At 42.9% G+C, this 18,260-nt stretch overlaps 1 protein-coding gene across 2 annotated transcripts in view; it reads right to left on the reverse strand.

Annotated features, from left to right (window-relative positions):
- COL17A1 (collagen type XVII alpha 1 chain) overlaps positions 1-18,260 on the reverse strand; it is a 64,337-nt gene that overhangs the window by 14,987 nt on the left and 31,090 nt on the right. For both annotated transcript variants that reach the window (XM_069098885.1, XM_069098884.1), the window contains exons 18-35: positions 17,139-17,342; positions 16,289-16,318; positions 15,790-15,816; positions 15,064-15,090; positions 14,872-14,934; positions 13,828-13,932; positions 12,285-12,347; positions 11,279-11,314; positions 10,136-10,189; positions 9,609-9,644; positions 8,854-8,889; positions 7,519-7,581; positions 5,768-5,803; positions 5,394-5,465; positions 4,153-4,179; positions 2,730-2,765; positions 1,096-1,131; positions 711-791 (exon numbers count right to left, since the gene is read on the reverse strand). In XM_069098885.1, coding sequence (XP_068954986.1) covers positions 711-791; positions 1,096-1,131; positions 2,730-2,765; positions 4,153-4,179; positions 5,394-5,465; positions 5,768-5,803; positions 7,519-7,581; positions 8,854-8,889; positions 9,609-9,644; positions 10,136-10,189; positions 11,279-11,314; positions 12,285-12,347; positions 13,828-13,932; positions 14,872-14,934; positions 15,064-15,090; positions 15,790-15,816; positions 16,289-16,318; positions 17,139-17,342 — 1,032 coding nt within the window. The remainder of the gene's footprint in view (positions 1-710; positions 792-1,095; positions 1,132-2,729; positions 2,766-4,152; positions 4,180-5,393; positions 5,466-5,767; positions 5,804-7,518; positions 7,582-8,853; positions 8,890-9,608; positions 9,645-10,135; positions 10,190-11,278; positions 11,315-12,284; positions 12,348-13,827; positions 13,933-14,871; positions 14,935-15,063; positions 15,091-15,789; positions 15,817-16,288; positions 16,319-17,138; positions 17,343-18,260) is intronic.

Below are 18,260 nucleotides of genomic sequence, written 5' to 3' on the forward strand. Positions count from 1 at the left end.
TGTTAAACAAAATGATGTATTTATCCCATTTAACCCTTTTTCAAAGCATGAAGAAGTTTTTGGTGATGGGATTGGAGTGTACCTTGCAAAAAAATTTAGCTACTCCCCTGGTAGCCTTTAAAAAATTAGTTTGGTCAGTTAGTTTTGGAGTCAGTTGGGGCATAAAGCAGCTTCAAAGAGTGTAAACAGAGTCAGTCTAGGTGAGAACCACGCAGCAAGAACCCAGGTTTTGAGAAGACATCACTCCTGCCTTTTCCCTTGAGTCTCAACCAGAAAGCAGTGAGTGTTGGGGGAATGGGGATGTGTTTTTCTTTTTCCTTCCCCCATTGACTATGGCATTTTGCAGCAGGGCTGCTCACCCAGTAGGAGACACTATCCTCATTAGAGAGCAGGCTAAAAGAGAGACAGACAATGGGCAGCAGAGAAAACAGTTAATCATAGATTCAAGAGAGAATTAGCACTGGCAATCAGGAGTCAAGTGGTGGAGAGGACAGGCCCACGGAACAGGTCTGAGAGACCTGCTCAGGAGAGAAACTGTGCCAAACAGGGAGCAGGGTGATAACATGAGTGTCCTGCAGGTCCAGAGATGGGAGTTTATGGCCGTACATACTCTCTATGTGAATGATCCACTGCCAGGGAAGTCACCAAGACATCCAAAAGCAAGTGAAGTCTGTAGTTAATTTCTGGTAAAGGCATAAAAATTTACCAACCTGGAAGGCCGGGTGGTCCTGGGGGTCCCAGAGCTCCAGGTGGTCCTGGAGGCCCTGGTACAGTGACTGTCGATGTTCCCTCTGCAAAAAGGTGAGGCAATGAATGAACAACACTCAGCAGGTAGATGGTCAAAGCCCCAAACTGCAAAGCGTCTTCATGACTTGTATTTTTATGTAATGCTCTCTCATAGCTTGAGAGCAGGTAGGAAGATGAACCTCACTCCCTCCCTGATACCTGATCCAAAGAGCCCATAGTTTCATCTCATCAAACAAAATTGCCTTAGAGCCAAACATTTCTTGAAATGTATGAACATAGAGACACGGACAAACACATTGTAAATGAGATTAAGAAACAGAAACCAGGACAACCCCAAGCCCTCCTTACCTGAAGTTACAATCCTGCCTGGAGTACCAGTGTCACCTATGGGAGGGAGAAGGGTGCAGGAGGAAGAAGAAGGAAGGATGAGAGTGTTGGATTTCTGTATGAATTAATGAAGCATTTTGAGTGTCTTCTTATTATACCAGAGAAATTGATCTTCCACCTATGGCCTGAACCTTCTTGCTAAAGGCATTATAATGAGCATAGAGAGCTCTAGGGGAGCGTGTACTACACTACATTAAATACTAATCTCCCAGCTGATGACTTTGAAGGCCTCAATCATCAATCTTCTCAGGCCTGAAGTGAACTTCTGGAAGGAAGAGAGCTGGGGGCTTAGGGCACCGGTTTCATTCTGACAGCTTCCCAATGTCCCTTTAGGGGAAACTAGTGTGTGGCTGGTTATATTCAGATCTGAAGCCACCAAACTGTTTTCTTTCCAGATTGGGAATGAGAGGGAGAGGGAGAAATTGGAGTAGGGGAAGAGGTACTTTCTTACTGGACATGTTCTTGGTTTCCAAAACTAAAGAGAGGTACAAGTTTAGAAAGGAATAGGGAATGGGGAAACTACTCAGCTGATGCTTCCTTTGAGGGAATCCATGAAGATTCAGATGACAGTGAGAAAACACTGGTTTTGGAATCAGAGGACTTGGGTTTTAATTCTGACTTTACCAGCTGCTGGGGGAATTAGGAAAGGCCTCCTGGAGGAGATAACCCTTGAATTGACCTTTGAAGAGAGTTAGTGATTGCAAGAAGCAGAGGGGAGGACAGAGGGTATTCCAGGTGTGAAGGACACCTGTATAAAGGGACCATCTGGAGATGGAATGTAACATCTGAAGAATAGCTTATGAGCCAGTTTGTTTGGAAGGCTGAGTACAGGAAGGAAAAGAATGTGTCGTAGATCTGTAAAGGTAAATCACCCTTCGTTAGGGAAGGATTTTAAATGCCAGACAGGGTCTGTATTTTAGCCTAGAAACTAGTAGGGAACCACTGAAACACCTTCATTTGGAGGCATGGTCAGACCTGTGATTTAGGAATATCCTGTTTGTGGCTTTATCTTATAGGCACCTATTTCTTTACATGGTAGAATGTGAGGGAAGGGATTGGTTGTTTTTTTTGGGGGGGTGGGGTTGGTGGTACTTCGAGCTTAGCACAATTCCTGGTACGTATCGCACTTAAAAAATGCTTGTTGCCTGACTGTCTGGATTGGAGATGGAAGGGACTTGAGACAGGGGATGTGGTAGTAAAGTGGGATGCTTAAAGAGAGGGGCACTTTTCACTTAGGATCAGAAAGAATGCTCTGGGTTGGATTCATGCGGATATGGTTTTCACGGCATTGTGCTAAGTCAGTGGATGGAGTTTGAAGATGTTCCTGTCTTGTTGAGCTGTGCAATAGAAATCTTAGTGCTGCGAATGTGTATGTATATCTATGTTCATGGTGATCACGATGCCATGTGGATGGGGGAGAGGACGGGCTGGGAAGGAAATTTACTCAAAGGGCTCTTATTGGTCAGGAAGAGCTTCTTCCTTGTAGACACTAGGTGTCACTGTTGCTCCAGGTCCTGATGAGAGACAAAGACCAAGCAAAACCTTGACAGCCCCAAGAGGCAGAGAATGAATATTTAATTTGGAGACTCACTTACCTTTAGCTCCTGGTCGGCCTGGGGTCCCAGGAAGTCCTGATGAGATTAAAAATAAATAAATCAGGAGGATTAATGCTAAATAAATAAATCACAGCATTAATGCCTGTTGAACTGAAGCTCAATGAGCAAGCCACCTAAAGGAGGTCAGGAGGCCCCAGCCGATCTTCCACCTTTGCAAATTGGGCTTTGAAGAAGGGAACAACCCAGGTTCAAAGAAAGCCTTTGTTCAAAGCCCAGTAAAGGAGTAGGAGAGTTCCTGTGATAATTCCTGGGACACAATCTAGGATGGGAAAGATTACACAACATCCCTCAGCCTGTAACATTCTCACTAATCTACCTTCACTGTCCTCACGTATCCCTTGAGGTTCCCTTTCTTTAAACCTTTCTCAAAGAGAGTATGGATATTTCCATTTGCCTCTAATACAAGTAGACTCTTAGAGCACAGTTGCAGACACAAACATCTGTGAACTACAGGCAGGCCAGCACAAAGCTTGAGAACAGACTTGTGAGAGGGGAGTTCCCAGATGAGGAAAATTCCTTTACCCATGCAGGTGACACCTTCTTTGCAACTTATGGTCTTAGAGCAGGAATTCTTAACCTGAGGTTGGTGGACTCAATTTAAAAAAATATATATTTTAACTGTATTCCAGTACAATTGGTTTCCTTTATAAACCTATGTATTTTATTTTATGTATTTAAAAAGCATTGTTCTGAGATGTGTTTCATTAGCTTCACAAGACTGCCAGAGGGGTCCACGACACAAAACAAGATTGAGAACCAGTCTTAAAGAGTAACCTGGGGCACTGAGAAATCATGTAACTTGCCTAGAATCACATAGGCAGTTTATGTCTGAGATGGGACTTTATCCCAAGTCTTGTTGGCTCCAACAATACCTCTCAAGAGGGTATAATCTTTGTTAAATTTCTTAGACTTGCAGCCTGATTTTATTTTGGTCCATTACCTAATTTCTCTTAAAAATTGGATATGGCCTATTTTTTTCATTTTTAGGATAACATTCCATTTTGGGGAGAGTCCATCAGGACCATAGTCTACTCTTGATTTTTGAGACAGATGCAACAAAAGGTGACAGAAGCCCAATTAACACCAAATAGTGGAGAATCCAAGGTCTTTTTTTGTCTGCACCATTCATTAATGATATGCTCTTGAACAGATTTTATTTCCTAATTACTTACTGCCTAAGATCACATGAACAGGAGATGGAGGCTGTCACACCCAGTACATTTGGACTGATAGAGATGAAAGGTGGATGGCCCAGGTAGCTGGATGATACAGGTGATATACCTAGGCAGGTGGGGGAATTGCTGTAGACCCTCCAAAGACCCTCCAAAGTGGACAACTGACAGTCAGTTGAAGCAAGAAGTCTGAGGTGGGGGTAGACTAATAAGGAGACTCAGTATCTCACCTGGAGGTCCTTGGGGTCCTGTGAGGCCTAAAGAGAAGGAAAGACAAATGAGAGAGCTCTAAGGCATCTGGGAACTTCCTTGGAAGAGAGCAGTTCTGAACTGCAGGCTTAGTATTCATGCAGAAAAGAAATGTCATCACAGGTGAACCAAAGGAAGCATACTCCTTTCTTAATTGACATGTGGCAAATTGAATTTGGTTGAATCAAATGAATTGTTCTTTTCAAAAGAAAGCTTAGAAGCTGTAAAGCAGTCATTCAGTATAGAAATAATGTGGGATAGAGACAGGACCTGTGATTTCATTGGTATAAGGAAACTCCCTCCACCATGCAGGTTGGCATCTTCTCTGTGGGTGTCTCAGGGAATTATTGAGAGCACTAAGAGTTTCCGTGACTGGCACCTGGCCACACAGTAAGGGGTGGGACCAGAGCCTATGTTTCCCTGACTTCAAGGACTCTTTTCTATCCATTGTTCCTGCTGCAGACTAAGAAGAGTTTTGCATTTCCAGAGTCCTTTAAAGTTTACAAAATACTTTTCTCATAACAACCTTTTCTGAATATTGTCACTGTTTTGTAGATGAGGAAACTGAGGCTGAGACAAGTTAAGTAACATCCCTAAAGTCAGACAATTAGTGTCAGAGCCCCAGAACTCAAACTCAGATCTTTTGAGTCCAAGAATAGAATTCTTTCATTATACCATGCTGTCATATAGTACATAAGCTTTAGATCCAGGAGACATGCCTGAGGCATAGTTTCCTCATCTATAAGATAGTTGTTAAATTATTTGTAGTACTTTCTGCACAAGGTTAATGAAGAGATTAAGCTCAGGTGCAAACTCTGACTAAAAATCTTCTGAGATCCCTTCTAGTCACTACTCTTTTCCTTAATTTATCTTGTATCATTCTTAGAATGTAAATTCCTTGCAGGCAGGAACTGCTATTTTTCAACTTTGATTTCTCCAGAGTCTAGCAGAGTGCCATGCATAATATGTGTTTAATAAATGTTTGTGGAATTGAATTGAGATGTATTAGATTTGTAAAATAATAAAACATTACATAATCACTAAATTGTTGTTTTATTATGCCATACATCTACGTTTCCCCAAATGTCATGGACCATTGAAGTTCAGACTCAACCTCTGCCTTACCCAACTTTTTGCTGTTCTCTGCTAAACTAGGACATGAGAAAGGGGAACTGGTCTCAAACATAGCACTGGCAGCAGCCATACATCTTTGCTTTATTACCTGGTTTTCCTCCTTCTCCTGCAGGTCCTGGTGGGCCACGGATTCCAGGCATCCCTGTAAGACCTTGTTCACCTAGAGAGATCAGGTGGTCAATTTGTGAATGTTTCCCCTTAAAAAAAGCAAGGTGACCATTCTGTGTCTACCAATTGACAATCATCCCTGAGCTCATGACTTTGCATGGGATTTGTGAATTGGATGTTCAAGATGGTAGGTGGAAGACAGGAAAAAATTGGATACCAAGTGTAATACTCCCTAGGGCATATTTCACCATGGTATGGTTTGTTATTAGTATTGGGTCTGTATACTTTAGTTTGGAGTATCTAAAGGGGATTGTTAACTTTTTGGGAGGAAAGCTGTGAAGAAAAGTGACTAACCTCTTGGGCCTTGGTGTCCATCTGGGCCGGCTGGACCTGTTCAAATCAACCAAAGCCCATGTTAATTCTGGAGGCATCCCAGTTGATTCTTTCTGTACCCTATCCCTAAAAGGACCTGGAAGAATACTTGGCAGCAGATATTTAAGGAAAAAGTAGCAATGTGACCACACATCTAGTCCAAGTGTCCCTGTAGCGTTTTTCTAGACTATCAAATGTATATAGTAAGATTCTCCTCACCCCTTTCCCGTCTTCTTGGGGTATAGCTGTCCCCAAACACTCTGACTCTAAACCATCTCTTGTAAAATAGCCATCAATGGCTCCCCATTGCCAGCTCAAAAAAAGTATAAATTCCTTAGTCTGTTATTGAAGGTCCTTCTGAATTTAGCCCTACCTCTCTTTCCACCTTGGTTTCTTATACATTTTACACTTTGGCAAAAATGGTTTAGTTACTATTTCTAAAACACAGGTTAGCCTTTTCCACGTCTGTACCTTCCCTCATAGTATTCTCTCCTCTCTTCTCCTCTCCTCTCTTCTCCTTTCCTCTCCTCTCCTCTCCTCTCCTCTTCTCTTCTTTTTTGCCTCTCTTCCCTATCTGTCCATCAAAATTCTCTCCTTCTTCTAAGCACCAGCTCAAAAGCTTCTTCCCCATGAAGTTTTCCATGATCCTTCCTCAACCACTGCCACTCACAATCTTGCTCTGGTCCATTTTCCCAGCCTGTTCCCAGATTTCTCCTCTATGTATTCCAGAACCTAGCCCCAATGCACAGCCCACCCTTTGATGCTTTAAGGATGCTGTGGATTTTCCATTTAGATCACAAGGCTTCTGCAACATTCTGCATGAATTTTGAGAGCTTCCATGGCCAAAAAATTCACTCCCTCACAATCACTGAGATGAGCCATGGCATGCACAAAGTATTTAATGCATGTTGACTTGAGCCCAGTGTGATCCTTGCCTCTTCTGAACTCCAGTGGCACTCTACCTCTCATGACATTTATCACAGTCTTGTGTGTATCGTATTTGTTTGTGTGTCTGACCTCTGCCATTAAACTGTGAACTCTCTAAAGGCAGGAGCCTCAACTTATTTTCTTTCCCAGCTTTCTCAGTGAAGTTGAGGACACTGCTGGTATATCTCCAGTAGATATTTGTTGCATGAATGAATATTCTATATCCCTTTCCTCCTTGGTCTTTTTATCATTTGTTCACTCAAAGTACTGTCAGGGTCTGCAGCTCAATGTTCTTGATGCCCAGGGGTTCTTGTCCCTTCCTCCCTGCCCCCTTGGTCAGCCAGCACAGCTCAGGAATGTAATGAAAAAGATTAAAGCTGGGGAAGCTGGTGAGGTTAGCTCAGGGAACCTTTCTCTACTGGATGGAAGCATTGAAAGCTCCAAGGATTTGTTTCATCTTCAGTGACTGGATAGGAACAATCCCAGCACAGACTCCTGACCTTTTCCCTAAGTACCCAGCGATGTGTTGTGAGAAGCCCCACAGTAACATCACCAGTATACTGAGTTCTGGTTCACTCTTATGAGACAATAAAAAAGAAAAAACCATCTGTAACCTGGAACCAGGTCAGGAAATTGAAAGACAGAGACAAAGGTAGACCAGAGATTAAGGAGCTGAAATTCATTAAAGAAACATAAACATATGGCAGGAAACACAGCTCAATGTTCATGCACACACATTCGCAGGTGTGTACATGCATGCAGAAATAGACACCAGGGAGAAATACAGCATCTCTCCTGACACTCACCCACTGCTCCTTTAGCACCAGGTTCACCAATTGCACCAGGAAGACCTCGTAAGCCAGGTTCTCCTACAATGGAAATTCACCATGAAAAAGAGAGAGGATAAATTGGTCAGATATTTCTGGGAGTCCTCAGCTGGTAGGATCATGCCCTTTGCTTTCCCTAAGGGAGACCAAGGATGTCCATCAATTTCCTGGAATGTTTATGGAAAGACATTTTCAGAGCTGGCTCCCTTGGTGAACAAATGAGCTCAAACAGAGCCTGCTTGGTCCTCTCTGGACAGCAGGCCCCATCCTTACCCTCAGCTGCCCATCAAAGGAGTTTTAGCTCCGTAGAAGGCACGAGAAGTCATTTATAGCCAAGGTAGCCACAATTCCTCTTCCTTTTTAATCAAAGACATTGAAAGATGCAAATGACCGAAATGAAGGTTCAATGGCTGGTAGAGTTTAGTCCCCACAGCTGCATTCTCCCTGACACTCACGACATTGGTGGTCAGGTCCCAAGCATTTATTAGTGGCTACTGTGTGCCAAGCATTGGGGAATACAATGAAATGCAATACATGGCCCTGGCCCTGAAGGAGCTTGCACCTTCTCTTGAGGGAAACAACATCCAAATAACTATGTACATGGAAGATATGTACAGAGTATGTGGAAGGTGTTCTTAGAGGGAATGCTCTGGGAGGGGGTTGTTATGGAGGTAGGATGTGGGGGGGCACCTGGACCACCCCTTAGATCGATTAGGTCATAGGATGCCAGGATCTTAAAAGTAGCAGAGGATAGAGAAAGATCCCACACACAAGGACTGCCTTCCAGCTCTCTGTCTCCCTCTACTTGATTTCTTTGTGTCTTGGATGGTACTAGGACAGCAGAGACCTCACATATTTGATAAATTCAATCTAATCTTTGAGGAGCTATTGGCTTGGCCTGCTTGCTAGGGGATTTGGGTGCGACAGCAAAATGAGAAACCCTGAGGCAGAGATCTGGGTGTGTTTGTTTCGGGATCTCCTATATAGTCTGTTGTTGTTGAGTGGTTTCAGTCATGTCTGACACTCCATGATCCCATTTGGGGTTTTCTTGGCAAAGATATCAAAGTGGTTTGCCATTTCCTTCTCCAGCTCATTTCACAGATGAGGAAATTGAGGCAAACTGGGTTAAATGACTTGTCCGGGGTCACACAGCTAGTAAGAGTCTGAGGTTGGATTTAAATTCAGTTCTTCTTGACTCCAGGGCTAGTGCTCTATCCACTGCACTGCTCAGCTTCCCAAAAGAACCTATATAGCCTAGCAGGGGATTAAGTTAAGATTTATTGAAGTGGAACTCATTTGCCAGACAGCACTGACCTGTGAGACCTCGAGAGCCTTTCTCACCCGGGTCACCTAAAATAGACATAAAGGAGAAGAGAGTCAATCTTTTGCAGAAAGAAATCCTATCCGACAGCAAGCTTAGGCTTCATTTAATGTTCAGGGCAGGAATAATAGCACTATTTTGGGCCCTGGTAGGTTAGCTTAGAGTTGGCAGGTTAGCTCAGTGCTGGCAACAGCAAGGACTAATTAGGTTTGGTGTCTTGTTGGTCTGTGAGCTCAAAGAGAAATTGGCCCCTAACCCTGGCCATTGATTGAACTCTATTCCCAGCTGCAGACTGACCCCCTAACTCAGACCTCAAACTGACTACTAGCCTTGATGAAACATTGACCTTTACCCCTTGCCTCGTGACCCCAGCCATACATTGACCCTTAACTCAACTATAACGTGATAAAGAGGCTGACTCTTTATCATATATATATATATGATATAACCTTGTTAAAATATATATATCATATATATAAAAGGTATAACCTTGGCTATAGAGAGCCCTCAACTGACCACAGATGGTCTCTAACTCTGACCATTTGTCTTCCATATGTGTACCATGATCATAAAGTGGATCAGGTGAGCATTGGCTAGGCACATCTCATTCTCTCCCTTCTCCCCCATCCTTTAAAAATTTCTCCAAGGTTGGCTCTGGTTGGGGATAATGATCTATTATGCCTGTGCAGGGAAGATGGCATATTTTATCAATGCTAGGTTCATTGAGCCATGTCATGGAGCAACATACCTTTGGGTCCTGGGGATCCCATTGGTCCTTTCTCACCTAAGGAAGAAAAACACACTTTGGCATTGACAGGGTTGCAGAGGAGAGAAGAACTACTCTACTCAAAGAGAAGAACTGAGAGGATGTTACAGGGACAAATGGGGATCAGCTCCTGCACCTGTATAGACGTTGGCTGTCTCCTCCATGACCTCACCTCTTGATTCTCTGCAGAGAATTAACCTACTTGACTAGCTGATAGTCTCCACCACCACCCTTCCTTGGACCATCTAGTCTACACTCTTAGGATTAAAGATTTAAAGCTATCAGGGACCTGAGAGCCAGTTTGTTCAGCTCCCTCATATGATGAAAAAGAGTCCTGAAGAGGATTTGTCTATGGTTGCCCAGGTAAAGTGGCAAAACCAGAATTTGAATCCATGCCATCTGAATGTAACTTAGCATATTTCCTATTATATAAAGATGCTTATCTCTAGGCTTAATGAATAGCTTCCCTGGGTTTGCCCTTTCCCTTCTGTAATTCTTCACCAACTTACCTTTGGGACCAGGGAGACCAGCTTCACCTCTGAAGCCTTGGGTGCCAGAAGGACCTGTCAGAAGAAATCAGACAGGTATATGATGGAAACAGATTGGATAAGTGGAGTAAGTGTGAGAGAGGAGTGCTCCCTATGGTTGGAAGCATTGGTGCCTGGGAAGATGGTGGTGCTTTTAATAGCAGCAGCAACTGGGAACTTTGGAAGAAGGGAATTATGTTTTAGACAAGTTGAATTTGAGATGCTTGGAGAACTTATTTTGAGATGACCAGAAGGCAGCTGGTGATGTGAGTTGGCAGGTTCGGAGAGAAATCAAGGCTATCTATTTAGAACTGGGAGTCATCTACATAGAGATGGTAATTGAACCCATGGGAGCAGATGATATCATGAAGTGAGATAGTATAGAGGAAGTTGAGAAGAGAGCACAGGACAGAACTTTAAGTGGTGGTTAATGGACTTGACCTGGATAAGGTGTTAGAAAAGGAGACTGTGGGGCAGGTAGGTGGTGCAGTGAATAGAGTACTGGCCCTGGAGTCAGGAGGACCTGAGTTCAAATCCTGCCTTAGATACTTAACACTTACTAGCTGTGTGACCTTGGGCTTAACCTCAATTGCCCTGCCCTGTTCCCTCCAAAAAAAAAAAAAGACAAAAAAATAAAAGGAGACTGAGAGCTTATTATACTTAAAAGCATTATACAGGGTGTCCCAAAAGTGAAGATTTAATTTTTAGGAACTTAAAAAGTCTGCATTAAGACTTTTGGGACACCTTGTATAAAAGCATGTTTTTTTTTTTGTTGGCAGGTGCTCTGTTCAGATGGACAGATGAATAGTTTTAATAGTTGAAGATTTATGTAAACATCATATATGAAGTGCTCTGGACTCCCAGTGAAATAAGGACAATGAATGTATGAAAAGAGGAGTTTGAACATATAAAATCAGAGCTCACAAAAAAGGCAAAAAAAAAAAACCAAACCAAAAAACATTGAAACTTGGACTAAAAGCCTCTAGAAATCTCTGCTATCAATGTCATTGTGGTTTTATTTGTGTGTTTCAAGTGTTTTTTTTCCCCTCCTTAATTCAATTTCCTTTGCCTCAGGCTTGCCTTTTGTTACCCAGAAACACCACTGGCAAAGAGAGGTCTACTTACCTGAGGGGCCCTGAGGTCCTGGGGCACCAGTAGAACCTGGGAAAAAGAGGGAGGAAGATGGTTGTCAGCAAGAAATTGGACCCTGATTTGGGCATCAGATACTACAGGTTTCATGAAGGCTTTCGAGGAAGGCCTCCTTGTGTTTGCGCGTGTGTACACACTTCTGTGCATCGCAAAGGCTTAAATTCTTCCTCAAACCTCTAAAGACAACAGGATATGAAGGGGAATTCCTTCTCTCCTCTGGAGAAGGAGCCTGATTGTTTGAGCAAGTTGTTTTGGGATGTACAGTTTGCCATAGTATGTGCTGAATGAATGAAAGATTGCATGAATGAAGATTATTGCTTTCTCTATACACTGAAGGCAGAACAATTTGGGTTCAGGAGAGAGGAGGAGGAAGAAGAGAGGTGACACAGAACTGCAGCCCTTCTCTATCACTTTATCTGCAAGCAGGGTCTATTCACACTTGATTGGCCTGGGCAACTAGTCAAAGCTAGTACGTTTCCCACCGTCGGCATGGGATTGTTTTAACCTCACTGATTTCCTGGGTGATTCACCTGTGAAAGGCATTAGAGACCTGGTATCCACAGGTTCAGAGGGCCCCATGTAGGCTGATAAGGAAGGGTCTCAGTTCTGTGACTTTGGGCTAGGGGCTTTCCTTCTCTGGTCCTGTTTTTTCCTCTATTGTGACTGAACTAAATGTGATTGAACTAAATCACCTCTAAGGGCTCTTCCAGGCCTATAATTCTGTTGTAGTCTAGAGAAAGATAAGGAAAACATCTGACAAAGCCTTTATAATCATTATATCCAAAAGATAGCTACTGAGTCTTCTTGTCCCAGCAGTTCATTTTGGTGGAATTCTAGTTGGCTAATTATTTTCTGCTCATAGCTCTCAGGATTGTTGCTCTGGTCTCCCTAAGGACTGATAATGACACCAGGGCCTTGGGGCATTATTTCCTGGACCCTGCCTTCTAGATAACTCAGACACAATCAGAGATCCTCTGCTTACCTTTGGGACCAACAGAACCAGGGACACCAGGGGGACCTTGAGGACCTGGACTACCAGCAACACCTGAGGAGTAAATCAACCAAATGAATGACTTGATGAATTTTTTTTACCTTGGCTTTCCCTCCAAGTCTAATTCTGTCATTTGGAAAAGATATTTCTACCTCCCAGAATCCCCCAGGGTCCATATGGTGGGAGAAGGGGAAGATTCAGTGGTTTGAAGAATCCAGTGGCTGTGATGAGGGCACCCAGAGGTAAAGCCCAACTTTGGTATTGCAAGAAGGAACCTCTTGCTGGGGGAGAGCTGGCTGTTTGGCAATAGGTGGAGCAGTGGATGAAACCTTGGACCTGGAGTCAGGAAGACCTGACTTCAAACCCTGCTTCAGACACTACTAAGCTGTGTGGTTCTGGGCAGATAATTTAACCTCCGTTTCTTCATCTATAACATGGGGATGATAAATAGGACCTCTCCTAAAGGGCTGTTAATAAGGATCAAATGATGTAACACGTAAAACATGTCAATCTTAAAGCAGTTAATCACTAGATATTATTAGTTAGCATCTGGCCCTGGACACTCAAAACTCTAACCCAGGGTCCTTTTTCTGCCCTATTTCTGTCTCTTACCCAGAGAAAAAACAAAACAAAACAAACCCCTTATAACTAATGACTTCCCTTCAAACCATGAAACATTTGAAGCTTTTTGTGGGGACTGAAGTCTGGAATCCCTAAATGAGGGAGAAGCAGAGCCCTCTGGGCTCCGATTGGCTAGAACTGACCATTGGCTAAGGCAGGGTATGGTTATGAAACACTTCCCTCCGCTCTGAAATGCCCACACTGTTGAGACACAATATACAATCACCAGAGTTCTTTTCACTATCACAGACCTCTGAGGCACAGCAGCCAGGAAGCTTTGAGGGGTTTTTTTTGGTTGTTGTTGCTATTTTCAATTCATCAATCAATCAGCATTTATTAAGTGTCTACTATATGCCAGGCAGTGAGCTAAGCACTGTGTAAAGAAAGGCATGAGATGGTCTCTGCTTTCAAGAAATTTATAGCCAAACAAGGCTGTAGATGTTAGTTAAATGGCTAACTTCAATTCTTGGAGGTTTCTCCAGAATAACCAGTTCCTTTACAATGGAACAGTCTCAAAATGGATGGGTTGGTTTGCTTTTAATCAAGAAATACTGAAATACTGCAGTCTAAGTCCCCTGAGGCCCAATGAGCTGCTTTTGCATCCTCCAGACAAATTTCAAGAATTGTACTTGCTTTTGGACTCCAGAGTCATGCCCTTTCCCAGCTCTTCCACCTACTATGTTGACCCTTGACCCTGACTTTTTCCCTTCACAAAAATCTTGTTTCCTTTCTCCCCTTTATTTCCCTCCCAGAGACCTTTCTTTATGGCACTGGAGCAGAGGAAAATGTCTTGGAATTAGAATTTCTGTGCCTGGCTGGTGGGGAAGGTGACGGGGGAGAATGAGAACATCTCTTCCCGCTCTTCATTCCACTGAATCCTCAACTTTCCTGGGGTAGGATGGTCTCCTCTTACCTCTGTCTCCTTTCTCTCCAAACCCAGGGGGTCCTGGTTCACCACGAAGCCCTGTTGGACCTTCTTGTCCTTTCTGACCCTTGAGTCCCTCCATGCCAGGTTCCCCTACAAACAACAAGGATGCTCAGTCATAAAACTACCAACCTATAGCTACAAGACTGATGTACTTGAAGTCAGTAATTATGGATTTTGAGAACTGGAAGGGATTTTGGCAGCCATGTTGTCCATCTCACTGTACCATGCCAACAAGTGACCTTTTGTTTGAAGACCTCCAAGGAAGGGGATGCCCCCACTTCTTGACATAGTCTATTCCATTTTTGGATCTCTCAGCTTGTTAGGAAGTTGTTATTGTTTTATTTTTTTGACACCAGGCCTGATTTGACTCTTTGCAACTTCTATTCAGTGCTTTTGATTCTGTCTTCTGGGGTCAAACAGAACAAATCACACCCCTCTTCCATGTCACAGCCATTCAAATACTGGAGGAAAGCTATTGTGTCCTCCTGAGTCTACTCTCCTCCAGGCTGAACGTCCCCAGTTCCTTCGACTGAGCCTCATTTGACATAGACTTGAGGCCCTTGACCATCCTGACTGTCCTCCTCAGGGAGTTCTCAAAGTTTCCTTCTTAATCTGTGTGGTTCAGAACTTCACGGGGCACTTTAAATGAGGCCTGATGAGGGCAGATTATGGAACAACTATCTCTCCTCATTCCTGGAAACGAGGCATCTTCCAACTGGGCTAAGCCCAAGATCGCATTAGCTTTTTTGGCTACCACGTCTCACATTGTAGACTCAAATTGAAACCTAGGTACAACTCCTGTCTCCAACACTTACTAGCTGTGTTACCTTGTTAACCTAGAGGTTAAGTTAGTTAACCTCTCTGAGCCTTAGTAATACTTGTACTTACAGATTTGTTGTGAGGCTCAAATGAAATAATGTATCTAAAATGCTTTGTAAAACTTTAAAATACTCTATGTGTCAAGTTGTTTTATTATTAGCACAAAAGCTTTAGAGGGTAAAATGGGAGGAAAAGAAAATCAGTTCTTACCTATACTGCCTTTCTGTCCCTTTGGTCCTTCTGGGCCTGGATGGCCTATAGTCCCTGGGACACCTGTGGATGCATAAGAATGGTTATCCCTCTATTTGTTCCAGTAGTGGCCGCAAGCTGGGATTGAGCAGGGCAAAATCCCAGACATAACATTACTGAGGCTTGGCAGGAAGGTGACCATTGTTTACACACCTGGAACTCCAATAAGCCCTCTGTCTCCTGTAAAAGCAAAGAGAGAGAGAAAGAAAACTATTAGCTGAGGCTTAAGGCTCAGATTTCCTTACAGGAGAAACAGAGAGTGTTCTGAGCTTCATCTAAACACTTTTCCCTCTACATTTCTAGCTAGAATTTCTTTAATGGGCTCTTAGGTGCTGCCCTACAGAAATCACAATCTCAGTGGGAACCAGCATCCATAATGAAGACCTTGGAAAGCAGAAAATTTCTACCTCACTGCCCTCAATCTAGAGTCAAGGACAGCTTAGCTATAGGAGATTGTAGCTTTTCATCTCTCCACCCCGCTTCCCTCTTCTCTAAGTTCCAAGGGCTGCCAGAAGTTGCCAATAATGGCTTAAGCCATTGAAAGTGCTCTGGAGACTAGGCCATAGGGAGTCAGTGAGGCCCTTTCTGAAGGGTCCATGAGGTTAAAAATATTTTCATAATAATACTAAAGAATTTTAATTTCTTATATGGTAAATTTCAATAGATATAACTCACATAAACAAAAGCTTTTGGGGGGGGGAGGTCCTCAATAAAAAGGACTCTGACACCAAAAATTGAGAATTTCTGCCCCATCCTTCAGAAGGTCTCAGTTAATGTTGAAGATTGATGAATGAGTATAGTATTATGTAAATTTCTTAAGACTGGCTGTCTGATTTTCCTAAGATCAGTTTCCATCAAAACAGGAGAAATTATTCTCACCTTTTGGACCTTGAATTCCCATTTCACCTGAAAGACAAAAACACCAACATTTTGAGATTAGTCATATTAGAGTGATATCCATTTAACATGTTAATATCAAATCTCTTATGTATAAAAATCTGATTTTAAAATGAAGAGATTTGAATTCTATTCTCAGTTCTACCATTGACCAATGGGTAACTTTGAGCACCAATCAGGGTCTCCCTTTCCTCACCTGTAAAATGAAAGGCCTAGAAATTGTCTAGTCCTCCCAGTCCTAATAGTTTAGATTATATAACATAGATATATTTAAATTGCCCTGCTTTTAAAACTTAGATCTGAAATGAGAAAAGAGATGAAAAAAAAAAAAGAGTAAAGAAGGGGAAAAGGGGTTGAAAAAGGAGGAGAAAGTAGGGGAAAGGGAAAAAATTTTTTTTCTAAGCCACCCAGAAAATAAACACCAATCCCAAGTAGCACTTTCCCAGATACGAGTCAAGGGGAAATGATCTGTTTGTAAAACCTTTTGGTCCAGGGTTTCCTCGGAGATTTCCTAAAATATAAAGCAAAACTTTAGTTAATATCACATCTTTTTTTTTTCTGCTTTGTTAGCCTAGAATAAAAAGGAGACATTGGAATATAATGGAGAGTCCACAAGACTAGATCTGGGGTCTAGTTGGATGCTGTCACCAATTAGCTGTATAATTGTGAGCAAATCACTTCCCCTCTCTTTTATCTTCCATATCTATAAATACATCCTGTCTACCTGTAGGGTTGTTGTAAAGTTTAAATGAGATAATGTATGCATAGATAAAGTCATAAAACTCTGCATAAATGTGAATTACCATCCAATAGAGTGTAAGGTCTTTGCGGGCAGGGACTGTTCATTTTTGTTTTTTGTATCCCTAGCACCTATTGGGGTGCTTAGCACAAAGTACGTACATAAAAATCATTATTGGTTGATTGATAACAGAGTCATAACTAACAAAGGGCAAATGGGGCTTTGCCCTTGGGTGCCAACACCGGGTGTAGTGATTGTACTTCCTTCAAGGTTTCCAGAGAATTACATGAAGAATCAACTGTTCCTCATTGCCAACCCCGAGGCTGCATCTCTTGGGACCTTGCTCAGTCTCCCAGAGACCTTAGTTTTTATGGAGGCGAAGGGCTGGGACTCTTTGGGGATGTATCATACCATATCATTAACACTACACTCATGGTAGGACTGTCCTTTCTTCTACTACCCATCCTTATCACTCCCAATTTACCCTAGGTTCAATTCTGATTAATTAACAGCTCTGATGACAGTGATTGATATTTGGTTCTGAGGGTCTTGCCTCCCACCCCTGTTAGGTTACCCTACTGGATCTCCTCACCTTTTTCCTGTTCTATTTGTATCCTGCTTTTCACAAATGCCCAGAGAGCCTCCTGACTGTGGCCGTCCAGCTCACCAGTCCCCCCACCAACATGGGAGATCGCATAGCTTCGATCTTTGCTGATCTTCTCTTCATGCTGCAACATACTAGTCTTGATGTTCTCCAGGTCATCCACACGAGCTCGCAGCTTCCTTACCTCCTCCGCTGCACAGGAGGCAGACAGAAAACGAGAATCAGAGGAAGAGGAGCGCAAGTTTATTTTACAGGGCTGTTGTGAACATCAAGCCTATGTAAAGCATGTTTGAAGCATCAAATGGAAATGCAAGTTGGGCTATTATTACTAGATGAATGATGTTGAGAAAAACTTTTACCAGTATGAAAGACCTGAACACGGCACTGAAATCCTGGAGGCTTCAGTTATGGTGGGAGGCTCCCTGACTGGGCAGTAAATTTCCATGCGGCCCTATCCTAGCACCTGTGTTTTAGCTGGGATGTTTCATACCAAACCAGACAGGAAACAAGGCATCATGGAAAGAAGACTGAGAGGGAAATCCAGGCCTGCACTCAGTGAATGAGCTGTTACCTCTCTGGGTTTCATTCTCCCCAACTGATAAATGGATATAACACCTGTTCTGAAAAATTCAAAGGGTCCATTGAGATAATGGAAATGGAAACATTTCTGAAAAGCTTTTTTTAAAGGACTGAAAATTCCTGGCATTACTTACTACTATTACTGCCTCTGCTGCTGCTACTACTTGTTTGTTGTTTTTTGGTCATGTCCAACTCTTTATGACCCCATCTGGGGAGCTTTTGGCAAAGACACTGGAGCGGTTTGCTGTTTTCTTCTCCAGCTCATTTTATAGATGAGGAAGCTAAGGCAAACACAGTGCAGTGACATGCTCAGGGGCACATGGCTAGTAAGTGTCTGAAGTCAGATTTGAACTCAGAGAGATGAGTCTTCCTGACTCTAGGTCTATCCACCACCACCACCGCCACCACCACCACCACCACTATCACTCCTTCTAGGAAGACAGACTCTAGGCCTGGAATTCTATCTACTGTGCCACCTAGCTGCACTACTACTACTACTACTACTACTACTACTACTACTACTACTACTAC

Source organism: Petaurus breviceps, unplaced genomic scaffold (assembly GCF_028583685.1).
Source record: "Petaurus breviceps papuanus isolate PSGF00001 unplaced genomic scaffold, PetGlider_PUasm1.0 37, whole genome shotgun sequence".
NCBI classification, from domain to species: Eukaryota; Metazoa; Chordata; class Mammalia; order Diprotodontia; family Petauridae; genus Petaurus; species Petaurus breviceps.